A 15,253-nucleotide genomic window follows, 5' to 3' on the forward strand; every position below is an offset into this window, starting at 1 on the left:
GTCTTGAAGGCCTTGCCTCTCTTGTAACATTTGACATTATTGTTGACTGTGTGTATTGAATATTGATGTAAGCTTTTATCTTTTGTTTTAATGCTGGTGCTTGTCAGTGATGAGTGGTAATTTCTTTGTCTGTAGTATGCTTGTCTTTAACTGCTTTCCATGAAAGAATATGTGTGCATCTGGTTGTCTTTCTGTGTCTTTGTCTTGAAAGATTATCAAATTCATTACGGACCAAGTATTGTTCTAATGTCAAGTGCATATGCTTTAGTAACCTGACAATTGAGCATATAATTTTTCACTGTAGTTTGATGAAGCCTTTTGTACACGAAAGTGTGTCTTCACAAGTGACTGAGAACGTTGATGTTTTTGACTTTTTGCATTCATTATCAGTTGTTTCGCTTGTCAGTTTAACGACTTCTCTTTTACGAAGTCCTTTAAGTAATTTCCTGTAACTGTATTTAGAGTTGTTTTGTTGTTTTGTTGGGTTTTTTTTGGGTTTTTTTCTTACAAATTTCACCCACATTTTTACCCTCATTTGCCCAGTTTCTCCCAACCCTCCATTCATCCACATCTCCCACCCCTTCTAACCGATAATACTCAGATGTATTCATAAATACTTTAACAAAATGTCTTCAGTCACCGATATGTAATAATAATAATAATAATAATGGATACTTATATAGCACACTATCCAGAAATCTGCTCTAGGTGCTTTACAAAAACGCTTTTGATAACATAAAACATTATATCTATGTTACATACACACACCAAAATGTGACCACACACACAAACACACACACACACACGCACGCACGCACGCACACACACACACACACACACACACGCACGCACGCACGCACGCATGCACGCACACACACACACACACACACGCACGCACGCACGCACGCACGCACGCACGCACGCACACACACACACACTGTGTGACGGGACATTAAACAAAATTCCTCCTCCTGTGTCTTTGTCTTTCTCATGGTCTCTTTCTGCCATTCTGTCTGTCTGTGTGTCTTGCCTCTGTCTGTGTGTCTCTCTCTTTCTCTCAATGCGTGTATGTGTATGGTTATTCATGTATCCTATCCATGATTTAGAATGAATATGATGGTTTGATGTACTTTTTTTTTTCCTCGTCACTTTTTTCTCATTTGTTAATTGTTTTCCTTGTTTTTTTTCCTATTTTTTTCATTCCTTTTCCCCCTTTTGGCTAGATGGAGAAAAAAAGCAATGCTTGCTAATTCTATTAACCACAGAAAATAAATTAATTCATTCATGAGTTAATTAATTCAGTTATTCATTTGTTCATTCTATATCTCTGAATTATCATTGAATTTCTCTTGTTGAGATAATAAAGTATTCTGTATTCTGTATCTCTCACCTCTCTGTCTCTGCTCGTCTCCTCTCTGTCTCTCTCTCTCTCTCTGTCTCTCTCTCTGTCTCTGTATCTCTCTCTGTCTCTCTCATTCTCTCTCGTGTCATCTATTCAAGTGTTATAATACCCCTTCCCATGCCCACCCCCAGTCCCCTGGTTTTGAATTGTGGTCCATGGCCAAAGTTCATTAAAACAATTTAGTTCGTTCGTTCGTTCGTTCTCTCTCTCTGTGTCTGTCTGTCTGTCTGTCTGTCTGTTTATTCTGTGCCACTCTGTCATTCTGTGGCATATTAAGCTTTCAATCAGCGTCTTCTTTTTCCACCATCACCTGTTTTTCCCCATTCACTCTCCTGTTGTCGCTCTTCCAGGAAAAGATCACAAAGTAGTCCACAAGTATGAAGTCGAATAATTGTGACATTCCTGCTATTGTAAACATTTCCAACTTCAAAAGTTCTTTTTTGGTTGTGTGTGATAATTTCTCTTTTAGAGTGAATTCATATGTTGTAGATTTTGCCTTGAATGAATGTCAGTGATGGGTGTTTGAATGTATGCTTGTATGTGTACATGTATCGTGCACATGCGTTATATATAGTTCGCAGGGCATATTTGTAACAATGATGGAATGTGTTATGTCGCATATTATGCATTTTTTCATGCACCTTGAGCACTTTTCTGCATAGAAACTATATAAGTATCCAGTATGATGAAGATTATTACCAATGTTACTTTTGTTTATTGTTGTTGCCATGGCTGTCTCTTGGTGTTGTCATTGTTGTTTGTTGTTGTTGCTATAGTTGTTGTTTCATACAGGAAGGTAGCAGTGGCTCCTCTGTGCCTGTGTGGGGAAGAGTGACTGAAGAAAAAGTCGGGCAGGCAAGACTTGTACTTATGCGCAAAATGTTTGACACAAAGTCAACCATGTCCACCCAGGAGGCCGAGTATTATGACAGTGTATGTGTTGTTGTTGTTGTTCTTCTTCACTGTTAAGATTTGGTCTTTGGGAGGAGTAGGGAATCAGTCCTTTGGCAGTGTGTGTGTGTGTGTGTGTGTGTGTGTGTATGTGTGTGTGTGTGTGTGTATGTGTGTGTGTGCGTGTGTGTGTGTGTGTGTGTGTGCGTGTGTGTGTATGTGTGTTGTGTGCGTGTGTGTGTGTGTGCGTGTGTGTGTGCATGTGTGTGTGTGCGTGTGTGTGTGTGTGTGCGTGCGCCCGTGCGTACATGTGTGTGTATGCATGTGATTCTGTAACCATGAAAGGTTTGTTTCAATATCACTAATAATGGCTTTGAAGGATGGTGATTTCTGTTCTGTCATTAACACAGTTACACTGATACAGAAACTTGGGAAATCTGTTGAAGCAATGAAATGTGTTTGCCGCCTGCAATATGTTAAAGAAGTGTATGTTTGCTTTCATCCTGTAGTGTCACGTGCTTGTTGGAGTGGCTTGTGTGAATACATAGTTTGCCTCTGTCATATCCTAATATTTAGATCACGTTTAGAATCCAAGGGAACTAAAATCGTTCGTAGGTGAGTTGAACGGAGAGTTATCCCCAGTAGACTAGAGGGGCCCTCGGTATAAACATGGTAGAATAAGCCGTTGAAACACATTTCCTTGTCTGTTATTTTTTGTGTAGTGATATGTAGACACGGCACACAAGGTACAGAGCCGACAGCCTCCACTCCCTTACTCTTTCTTAATAATCAGCAGGTCCTCTGACTGACCGTTTTATCTAATTTGACATGTTGGTGTTATCTCTGTGTCTGTCTGTCTCAGTCTGTCTTTATCTCCTCAACCTTTCTGTCTTAACCGTTTTCTCTCTTTTTTTGTTTCCGCTATCTTTGGTTTTTTTCTTGTTTTTTTCTTCTTCTTTTTTTTTTTATAATGTTCTTCTTTTCTTCTTTCTTTCTTTCATCTTTCCGTCTGTCTCTCCCCCCTTTCTTTCTCACTTTCTGTTTTAATTTTTTTCTTTCATTCTTTTTTCTGTCTTTTCTTCCATTCATTCCGTCTTTTTTTGTCTCTTCTTTCATTCTTTCTTTCTTTTTTCTCTCTTCTTTCATTCTTTTTTTCCTTCTTTTTTCTGTCTCTTCTTTCGTTCTTTCCTTTGTTTTTATGTCTCTTCTTTCTTTCATTCTTTCCTTCTTTTTTCTGTCTTTTCTTTCATTCTTTCTTTCCTTCGTTTTTATGTCTCTTCTTTCTTTCTTTCTTTCCTTCTGTTTCGTTCTTTCTTTTGATTCTGTCCCGCTTTTGTTTTATCTTCCTGACTGAACTGATCCTCAGCTGACAAAGTGATCTGAGTCAGTCTGTTGCAGAGCAGTGTCATGTTGTTTAGAGCGTTGTCTCTTTTGGTACTTCTCCTTAGAATGTAGTGTAGTTTGTTTGTAAGTTTTAGTACCTTGCCTTAGAATATAGTGTAGTTTGTATATTTTAGTGCTTATCCTTAAAATGTTGTGCAGTTTGTTTGTATGTTTTTAGTAGTTCTCCTTAAAATATAGTATTGTTGAATTCTATGTTTACGTCATCAAGAACGTAACTCATAGACATATAAAAGGAAATAAAAAAAGAATTTTTTTAAGCTTCAGTAGTGTGTGCATTCAGCGTGTAACCAGGGACTGCAAGAAATTTGTATGGTTTATTCAACATGGGCAAGAATAGATCTGATGCAATGCAGTGTTCTGTCAGGTTTCTTGAAGTTGGATGTTTGGGTGGTTGGTTAATTGTTTGGATGTCAGTGGATAAGTGATTAATTCACTGGCTTGTTGCTTGGTTGGTTAGCTGGTGAATAGTTTGCAGAGTAAACAGTAATGTGTTGTGCCTTTTTTGTCCCATTTCAGCTCAATGGAAATATAGAAAACCTGGATGACAACAGACAGACACCAAGGTATGTATACCTGGTTTATCTTGTGTATTTTCTGTTTTGTACTCAATGTGTGTATACGTGAAGGCATGCATTCATATGACCTTTGACCTGTTTGCTTGCCTTTTTTTGTCAATAAAGTTTAAATTGTTTTGTTTGATATGGTTTTGTATCAAAGCAGATCTTGAAGACACTAATGAAATAATAACAACAAAAACAGCACTGATTGTCTATGACAGAAATAATTGTGGTCTCTGGGAAATGTTTTTTGTGTCCACGGTTATCCTGCACACTGGCTTGCATGGCATCGTGGAGCTGCTGGACCATTGTGATGAACTTGTCTGGACAGCCAAACTTGCACATGATTTTCGACGGACGCAATAGCCGAGTGGTTAAAGCATTGGACTTTCAATCTGAGGTCCCAGGTTTGAATCTCGGTGACGGCGTCTGGTGGGTAAAGGGTGGAGATTTTTCCGATCTCCCAGGTCAACATATGTGCAGACCTGCTAGTGGCTGAACCCCCTTTGTGTGTATATGCAAGAAGAAGATCAAATATGCACGTTAAAGATCCTGCAATCCATGTCAGCGTTTGGTGGGTTATGGAAACAAGAACATACCCAGTATGCACACCCCCGAAAACGGAGTATGGCTGCCTACATGGCAGGATAAAAATGGTCATACACGCAAAAGCCCACTCGTGTACAAACGAGTGAATGTTGGAGTTGCAGCCCATGAATGAAGAAGAAGAAGAAGAAGGACATGATTTTCCAAAGGCCACCACAGTTGATGGTGTTGAAGGGCTTGATCAAATCACGAAGGTGGTGTAGAGACCAACAGTTTGATCACAACACTTCTCTTGAAGTTGCCTGATGGCAAAAATCATGTCCACAGTTCCTCTGCCTCATCTGAAGCCACACTGACTCAAAGGAATTAGGTCTTCTTCAAAGTGTGTTTGCAGTCTGTCAAGTAGAACACTGGCCAGGATCTTTCCAGAAATGACAGGATGGAGATTGTGTGGTGGTTGTTGCAGGAATGTCTATTTCCTTTCTTATAGAGATGGATGATGGAGGCATCCTTTAGCTCCTGAGGCATCTTCTCCTGATTCCACATTTGACAGCGGAGCACTGTGAGCTTGGCAAACAATTGGGGTCTCCCACAGTGTATACTTGTGTTTGTATGTTGTCCAGGCCTGGTGATTTGTGTTTGTTTTACTCTTTTTGTCACAAGAGATTTTTCACTGGACAGACTGGAGATGGCCTTCAGTACCTGTGTGGAGTGTGGGGTTCAGCAAGAGAGTGGTTTATGGGGGTCTGTTTGACATGATTAATTGTCTTGTAGTTGATGGTGGAGGGTTGGTTGAGGACAGTCAAAATGTTCAGCCCAAAATGAGGATTTTCTGCCGGTCAGTAATGATGTTATTTCCATCTGAGCTGAGCAAAGGCAAAGAACCAGAATATTAGGGGATGTACACTGCTTTAAGAAAAGCATAAATTCTTTTCATGTTATTGCTGTTGGCATATGACTGACTCTGTTCTGCCTTGCTGCTGAACCAGTTGCCCTGCATCTGTCTTAGCTCTCTTTGCACTGTCTTCATGGCACTGTCATACAAAGCCTCCATGCTGGCTGACTTAGGGTCATTCAGCTAAGCCCTATGAAACTGGTGCTTTTCATCCAAGAGAGCTTGAAAGCTTTAAATTGTTTTCATCAAACCAGTCTTTCTACAATCACATGACCACTCTGATTACATTGCTGGCAGCTGCGTAGACAGTATCTCTGAAGGCTGACCAGTCACTCTCTAAATTCTTGGATTCTTGGATAAGTAAAGTGAAGGACTCTTTGGTTTGGGTGTCCCTTAGCTTGGAGACATTGAGGTGTTTTGGTGTTGTTGTTTTTTGCTTTTGGGCATTTAGGGGGCTGAATACAAAGTTTCAGCTTGGAAAAACAACAGTCTGTGGTCAGTGCAGCAATCTGCACCACACACCTCTTTGGTGACCCTCACATCTTGTCTATCATATTGCCTCATGAGGATGTAGCCAAGTAGATGCCATTGCTTGGAGTGAGGGTGCATTCAAGACGCTTTGTTTCGCTGAGGCAGTTGGAAGATTACGAGGTTGAAAGCCACACAGGTGTAGAGTAGCAGGTGTCTGTTGCTGTTGCGGTTACCAGTGCCCTGTCTCCCCAGCACACCTTCCTGGGCTGCCCAATTTGCACCAACCCTTTTGTTGAAATCACCAAGAATGATGTGCTTGTCCACCCTCGGAGTGGCCTCAATGGCTGCTACTAGGCCCTCGTAGAACTTCTCTGTGAAATTGTTCTGTTTGGTCATGGGGTGTGGATGCTGATGATGGTTGCAAAGCATTACTTGGCAATCATTGATGCCATCGGGTAATCTAGCTAGCTTTCAGACAAGGTCTTTCTTTATTGCAAAGCTTACACCAGACTCATGCCATTCATTAGTGCTTATTCCCATCCAGGAAAAAAGAAGAATAACTGGCACCTGCTTCAGTGTGTTGTCCTTTATCAGCTGGGCAAGTTTTGCTGAGGGCAGCAATATTGATGTTATATCTTGCCAACTCCTTTGCTACAAGAGCAGTTCATCTTTCAGGTCTGTTGGCCTCTTCCCAGGCAAGTAGGGTGCACACGTTCCATGCACCTAGAGTAAGTGAACTCACTTGGTTTTTGTTTTTCAGGCAGTGTTTAGGGCATCTTTTCTAGCCCCTTCCTCTTGCTGTAGACATGATCAGTGCTTTCCGAAAAAGGGCTGCTCAGATATGCTGCCAAGCCCCAATGCTGCCTCAAGTATTTTGAGAGTGACCCTTAGGCCTGGGCGGCTTATGTGCGGGCTTGTTGCTATTGCTGCCAGTGTATTGTCACCTCCCCCTTTGCCACTTGTTTGTCACTGCAGGACTTTGACAATGAATGTGACATGATGCAGGTAGGGGTGGTGTGTGCGGTGAGTTTGGATTTCAGTGAGGTGGAGCCTGCACAACGTCGTCATTCTCACTCTCTCCACGACATCTGTGTGATCCAAAAGAAAGAGCAGGGCCGATATGTCTGGCACTATTGACATCACAGGAGTTGCTGGAATGATGTTGCATTGCAATAGTACTGTTGCCTTTCTCATGAATGAGCATAGCCACAAGGTAGTGGAAGTTTAAATCAGAGTTGTCCTTCTCCTAGGCAGAATACCATCCCTTGTTGACGAGACCTGTCTGCCTGGTTGTTTTACCCATAACTGAGGGGATGCACACACATACACAGCAGCTAAAGCCAGTTTTGAACAGATGAGTCTTGAGGTTGGTTTTGAAGCTGGAAATGGACTGGGAGTGTCTTCATCGTATTTAGCAAGAAGTTCCACAGGATGGGGTATGTGAGTGAGAAGGTACGGAAGCTGTGTTCTTGTTTTCTGGTGGTTTTCGTGTTATTGTTTGATTGCAGCAATGCATTATTGTATTCATTAGGGTAGTGTTCTTAGATCCATGAAACGCTACATTTGATGAGTAAATACAGCATTTCTGTATTCATCAAAATAGCATTCGTGAAAAAGCAACTCCCTGGATGATAATTAAAAGCATTGGACTCAATGCATCCCATGCAGGTGTTGGAGAAGGGCAGGTTAAAACCTGTGGTTTTTCAAGGGGGCTTTGGAACTCACTCTGTGATATTTGAAAAAAGAAGCCTCTTTCAGGTTTGACCGAGACTCATCCCAGCAGATTTATTGATCAGAGATTTATTGATCAGATAAAAGGCTTGACATTTTGAAAAATGTATGCTGTGGCATGTTGACTTATGCAGTTTGGTTCAATGAATGATGTGCTGCGAGCATCTGTTTGGTCTGACTAGTTTTTAGCATTTTGAAAGAGGGTCTTCATTCCTGACTGTCTGTCTCTCCATGCCTCTCTCTGTTCATGTGTATATGTCTGTGTTCGTCTGTGTTCATGTGTGATTTTTAACAGTTCAGCACTTGTTTTGGTCATGCATACATCAACAATAAAAACACAGCTGGATGGTGATGCTGATAAAACTGTTCAAATATACCGTACGATTGAATCAACCGAAGGAGTGCAGCGTTGAAATAAATTGAAAAAAAACCTTTTTCTCTCAGAAATCCTTACTTATTCTGATGTGGTTGGCTTTATCAGATTTGGGATTTGGGATGTTGGATCAGATGTTTATGATGTGATACAGTAAGCACTTTTGGTACTTGTTTTACCCATTTCAATTCAATGGAATTTTCATGCAGAGTGGAACACAACACAATACATGGAAGATGATTTGTTATACTGACCTTCATCTGGGTAATGGCTGCAGATCCAAAAAGCTTTACTGTGTATTATTTAATGATTCTACACATTTTTTTAATCTCATTTCTTTTTCACTGTAGTAAAACCAGACACATTGATTCAGCTCTTTGTTTCCCTCAAATCTGTTAGTTTTCCCCAAATCATCTTTGCCAAATGCCAGGGTTACAGAAGAAACCATATATTTTTTTCTGCCTGCATAGTTAAGCAGTCATTTCTTAGGCCAATGTTTCTAGGAGGTTTCTGAGGGGTATTTTGAGTACATTATTATTAAATACCGCTGCTTGTTATAGTTTGGCTTCTCAATGCGTAAAAGCAGCAGTAATATTACTGACTAGAAGACAAGACACATGTTTCAAAATCTGTACCTTTAAGAAAAGAAATCATTTCCCTTCTAAGGCCACAACATGCAATGAAACACAAGGCCACAACATGCAGTGAAACACAAGGCCACAACATGTGAAACACAAGGCCACAACATGCAGTGAAACACAAGGCCACAACATGTGAAACACAAGACCACAACATGCAGTGAAACACAAGAGACGCAGACTGTAAAATGAGACCCAAACCCTTGGCACGCAGGATTAGACCTTGCTTTCTTCCAGTTGACAGTGCAGTAGACTGGCCACTTAGTTTTCCAGTGGGAGTCTTCTGCGGGCATTTTGTTGTGTGACATGCTTTGCAATTGAATGGTTTAATGATGGCATTGTGGCAATGCATCAGTGAGGAAGCTAGTGTGCTCAGGTTCAAGTTCCATATTTGGATCAGGATTCTCACTCCCCCTACCCTCCACTAGACCTTCAGTGATGGTCTGGGTGCTGTGAGCACCATGCACTTCGCATGCAAAAAGATTCTCACTCCCCTACCCTCCACTAGACCTTCAGTGATGGTCTGGATGCTGTGAGCACCACGCACTTCGCATGCAAAAAGATTCTCACTCCCCCTACCCTCCACTAGACCTTCAGTGATTGTCTGGGTGCTGTGAGCACCACACACTTCGCACGCAGAAAGGAACCGATGGGAACAAAAAGTTTGTTCCTGGCAAAATTCAGTTAAAAAAATAATCCACTGTGGTTATAAAACAAATACACTTGCAGACAGAAAAAAAAGGAAGAAAAAGATATGGTGTGTGCTTCACTGCAATGACACGCTCTCCCCATGGGGAGCAGCCCCTATTCCACTCTGAAAAATCTGTTGTGGCAAAAAGTAATGTACAATACAATACAATACAATACAATACAATACAATACAAACGTGCTTTGCGCAGTATTTGTTGGATCAGTTTGCCTGACAATGCTTTAAACTGCTGTTGGTGCTGTTCAGACTGAAAAATGTGAATCATCCAAAGATATACATGCATTTTGGGGGGTTTTGTTTGGCTAATGTGTTTTGTTGTTTATTTTGAACAAATGTCAAGTTCACCACAGGAATGGGGTTTCTGCCTGAGTGAACCTAATTAACTTTAATCTGATGTGTATTAATGGATGTAGATTTTTTTTTTCATTCTATTAAGTTGGTTTAGCCATTTTTATTTTGACTTTCTTGAAAGGTCATTAAGTTTAGGGGATTGTTTGAGTCTTTTTGAACAAAACATACGTTTGAACCATTTTTATTTTGAAATTATTTGAAAGTTGTTAAGTTTAGGAAAAGAAACGATAAGTTTTTGTCTTTATTTCTCTGAAACTGTTTCTGTCTTTTTGACAGAAACTTTAGATGGGCACAATAGCTGAGTGGTTAAAATCACGGTGACGGCGCCTGGTGGGTAAAGGGTGGAGATTTTTACGATCTCCCAGATCAACATGTGCAGACCTGCTAGTGCCTGAACCCCCTTGGTGTGTATATGCAAGCAGAAGATCAAATACGCATGTTAAAGATCCTGTAATCCATGTCAGCGTTTGGTGGGTTATGGAAGCAAGAACATACCCAGCATGCACACCCCCGAAAACGGAGTATGGCTGCCTACATGGCGAGGTAAAAACGGTCATACACGTAAAAGCCCACTCATGTGCATACGAGTGAACGCAGAAGAAGAAGAAGAAGACAGAAACTTTATATTTTGATATTTCTCTGGACTTGTTTCAGTGGCTGAAACTATATTCTGTGCAAAGCTAAGAATTTGTGATGTGTGTATCTTCTAAACAGATCTCAACCAAAGATTGCAATGAATGTTGGTTCCATTCAACTTATTTGTTTATAACCTAACTTCTTATTTACTTCTTTATCTATCTATCTGTCTGTCTGTCTATCTGTCTGTCTGTCTGTCTATCTAATTATCTATCTATCTATCTATCTATCTATCTGTCTGTCTGTCTGTCTGTCTGTCTGTCTATGTATCTATCTACCTATCTATGTATGTATGTATCTGTCTGTCTGTCTGTCTAATTATCTAATTATCTATATACCTACCTACCTACCTGCCTATCTGTCTATCTATCTATCTGTCTGTCTGTCTATCTGTCTGCCTATCTACCTATTTATCTATCTATATGTCTGTCTATCTATATTCGGTTTTCCTCATCCAAGTACTTTCTGCCCTTGATACAGCCATGGTCCCACACCCAAAAGATAAGTTTCTTCCCTCAGTGCAATGGACAAACGCAGTAAAGCAAAGTCAGGGGGCAAGTCAGTGAGGGAGGGATTCCTCAGTGCTGCTGCTGATGCCTGGTGGAAATGAGACACATAAGCCCCACCCTGCCCTGCCCCGTCAATTGGATTTCAGCCGCTGTATCGACTGTGGGGAAAGGTCTTTGTGGTAGCTACTTGTGCCTGGATGCGGCAGTCATCAATAAAAGGCAGCTTTGTGGTAATGTGGGGGATTGGTGGGTGTGGACAAGGTTGAAGGGGAACAGGCTTGAAGACAAAGTATGTTCTCACACGCACTCAGACACACATGCACATGTACAAAGCACACATAAACGCACACAAATGCGCACATGCATGCATGTACGTGCATGTACACACTCTTATGCACACACACACAATCACACACACACACACACACACACACACACACACACACACATAGACACACACACACTCTCTCTCTCTCTCTCTCTCTCTCTCTCTCTCACTTGTATGCATGCACATACACATATATAAACACACATGCACACATACACCCAGGCACACATGTGCACACACACACACACACACACACACAGACTCACGCACACACGCACACACGCGTGCACATGCGCACAACTGGTGCAATTTTCTCTATCTTTGTCATTAACATGACCAAATATTCAAATGAAATCAGTGTTTTGAGATGTACTCTGTCAATTATGAATGATCCATAACTGCAAATTTGATATTAACATCATTGTTGCTACTTCGATGATGACACAAATAGTAATTCATTATTAAGAATTGTTCTCTTCAGCAAACCACAAGGAGCACACTGACTTTGCACACACACACACACACACACACACACACACACACACACACAGAGAAAATCATGCACATTAGAACACAATGCAATCAACAGCATGTAGAGCCACAGATTGTAGCTACAAGAGTACATGGTACTCACTGAATGACTAAGGCTTTGGATATATAAAAATAGGCTTATGCTGTCTGGTAAGCTCCTTTCTGTGTGGCCTCTCCATATTTTTTTTTCTTTTTTCCTCCCAACTTCTCCCCCCCCCCCACCCCCCCTCAACTCGACAACAACCCCCACTTTCTTTTACTCATCTCCATGCTATGTTGGGCTGTTTTGGTCAGCAGATGTGTTGTAGACCATATAGATTTGTCCATATGTAGGAGGAATTTTTGTTTGATGTCCCGTCACGCATATCGGTGATTGAAGACATTTTGTTAAAGTATTTATGAATACATCTGAGTATTATCTGTTAGAAGGGGTGGGAGATGTGGATGAATGGAGGGTTGGGGGAAACTGGGCAAATGAGGGTAAAAATGTGGGTGAAATTTGGAAGAAAAAAAAAACCCTCTAAATACAGTTACAGGAAATTACTTAAAGGACTTCGTAAAAGAGAAGTCGTTAAACTGACAAGCGAAACAACTGATAATGAATGCAAAAAGTCAAAAACATCAACGTTCTCAGTCACTTGTGAAGACACACTTTCGTGTACAAAAGGCTTCATATGTACTGATTCGGCCATGACCTCAAAGAAACTGAAAGAGACTGCAGGTTGGAAAACCATGCGTCCCTTCTAACTTTATTTTCTGTGAGGTAACCAAGTTGACTTTCTTCCAAACGTGGGTTACGTGCTGGAGATTGATTGCATGCACAAAGTCAGGCTGTAGTGTCCTCCACCCACACAGCATTACATGATCAGTGCCTGGTGATTCAGTGCTACCTCTTAACTCTTTCCATACAAACGGCGAAAGAGATGACGTTAACAGCGTTTCACCCCAATTACCATCATCAAAATATTGCAAGCGGAAGGCTCTTGTACTGAAGAGGTGAATGTTGACAAAGAATACCACAGTTCTGACGACGGAACCTAAAGGTTGGGTCATTCAGACACCCACTGGACATCCGAGGGGTCTGTGTAGAAGAGAAGAGAGGACTGGCCGTACTGAGTGAGTTAAGAGTCAGGAAAACAATGTTCTGTGGCTTTTGCGGTTTGTTCGGGTTTCTTTCACAAAGTTCTTTGGATGTTTTGTGTTGTCTGAAATGAAGCAGAATGCATGCAACACAGAAAAATGACTTCTGTTTTTTGTTGGTTTTTTTTTTTTTTAGTGTTTACTTATAAAGTGAATGCATTCAGTATGTTTTGATCTTCTAACTGATGACACACAGTTGTGGAGATGGGTTTTTGTGCACATAGCTCACTCCCACACACACTGAACCATTATACACAAGTATCAAGTGCAAGTCATCCTTTAACTCTTACAAAAGCAAGGGGGTGGATTCCAGCATCACCTTACAAACAGTATGCCCAACTTGTGAACATGTGCACATAGCAAAGTCAGAAAAATTAAACATTTCCTAATGTTATATGCCTGCTTGCATTTAATTGTACATTTTTATTTTATTTTCATTTTAGTAAACTGCAGACATTGAAAACAGATTCCGGAGCTTGACACAGTGAGAAGATCATGGAACTGAAAGAGAGAGAGAGCAGGAGAGGGAGAGTTGTAAAACATGGATATCCAAGCTTACTGCTTGTGTTGGAAGCAAGACAACAGTATAATGTTGAGCGGTACTGATGACAGCGGATCAAAAGAGAGAGAAGAAGGGCTGCATTGTGTTAGAACCATGTGAGAGAAAGACATGCAAAGGTCAGCTGGACACAGAAATGCTGACCAGTCTACTGTTGACCAGATGAAAGAAGGAGGGCTTCTGTTAATAGGGTACAGATAGTGATAATAGCCTGCCATGCTGGCACCCACACTCTGTCTCTCTCTGTCGCTCTCTTTGTCTATCTGTCTGTCTGTCTGTCTGTCTCTCTCTCTTGTGCATTTGTTTGTGAAGGAAAAAGTGGAGTTGGTTCACACTTGTCAATGGTGACTTCTTCTTCTTCTACGTTCGTGGGCTTCAACTCCCACGTTCACTCATATATAAGCGAGTGGGCTTTTACGTGTATGACCGTTTTTACCCCGCCATGTAGGCAGCCATACTCCGTTTTTGGGGGTGTCAATGGTGACAAACAGCCTGCAATCACAAGCCACTGGCGTTCTCAATTGCTGCCTGCGTTGCCCTCTGGACTTGTATTATTTACGCAAAATAACAATGTTTACCTTTTGACCCCACATCCATTTCCGATCAACACCAGCAACAAGATAGGTTTTTTTGATAATGCAGTTTGACTGTCCTCTTCTTCTTCTGCTATCCATGGACATGAGATGTAAATATATATCTCAATGCTTCTACCCCACACCTCACCTCACCTCACCTCAGGCCCATAACGACAAAGTAGTCGTTGGGGGAAGCCTGAGGACCGCAGACGCAACCTCCCTTCTCCATCTGTCTCTGTCGGCAGCCGCTGGCAGCAGCTCACGTGTGTGGAGTCCGGTCCACTGTTTGATGTTCTCATGCCAGTTCTTCCGCTGTCTTCCTCTTCTTCTCCTGCCCTCGATGGTGCCTTGCATGATTGTTTTGGACAAGCTGGTGTGTCGAGTGTTGTGTCCAAACCATATCAGCTTGCGTCTCTTCACAGTTGAAAGGAGAGGTTCCTGAGGTCCAGCAGACTCACACCTGTTGAGGCACCACTGATGACGTACACCAACCAGTTCTGACCATTTCTCTCTGATCCTCATCCCTGTCGGGGCATTGCCCATTCTCAGGCCTGTCCATTCGGTCCTTTTATGGCAATGATAAGATGAAAATGGGAGGACTGTCTCAGCCAGTGGGATGAGAGATATATTCACCCACACAGCCGTGTGTGAAATGCATGTGTCATGGAATGGTGTATTGGGGTGAGAGAGAGAGATAGGGGGGGGGGGGGGGGGGAGCGGAGGGGGTGTGGTAAGTTTGACTCTCATGTGTCAGGGCAATGGTGTATTGGGATGAGAGGGGGGTGGGGGGGTAAGTTTGACTATCATGTGTCAGGGCAATGGTGTATTGGGATGAGAGAGAGAGAGAGAGAGGGGGGGGGGGTAAGTTTGACTATCATGTGTCAGGGCAATGGTGTATTGGGATGAGAGAGGGAGGGGGGGGGGTAAGTTTGACTATCATGTGTCAGGGCAATGGTGTATTGTGATGAGAGAGAGAGAGAGAGAGGGGGGGAGGGTATATGGTGTAC

General features: G+C 41.8%; 1 protein-coding gene across 1 annotated transcript in view; it reads left to right on the plus strand.

Annotated features, from left to right (window-relative positions):
- The window catches only part of LOC143292230 (myosin-IIIb-like), a 151,446-nt gene that overhangs the window by 109,271 nt on the left and 26,922 nt on the right, over positions 1-15,253 (plus strand). The window contains 2 exon segments of the mRNA XM_076602418.1: positions 2,195-2,335; positions 4,214-4,260. Of these exon segments, the coding sequence (XP_076458533.1) occupies positions 2,195-2,335; positions 4,214-4,260 (188 nt within the window).

The sequence above is a fragment of the Babylonia areolata genome, chromosome 18 (assembly GCF_041734735.1).
Source record: "Babylonia areolata isolate BAREFJ2019XMU chromosome 18, ASM4173473v1, whole genome shotgun sequence".
In the NCBI taxonomy this organism is placed as follows: Eukaryota; Metazoa; Mollusca; class Gastropoda; order Neogastropoda; family Buccinidae; genus Babylonia; species Babylonia areolata.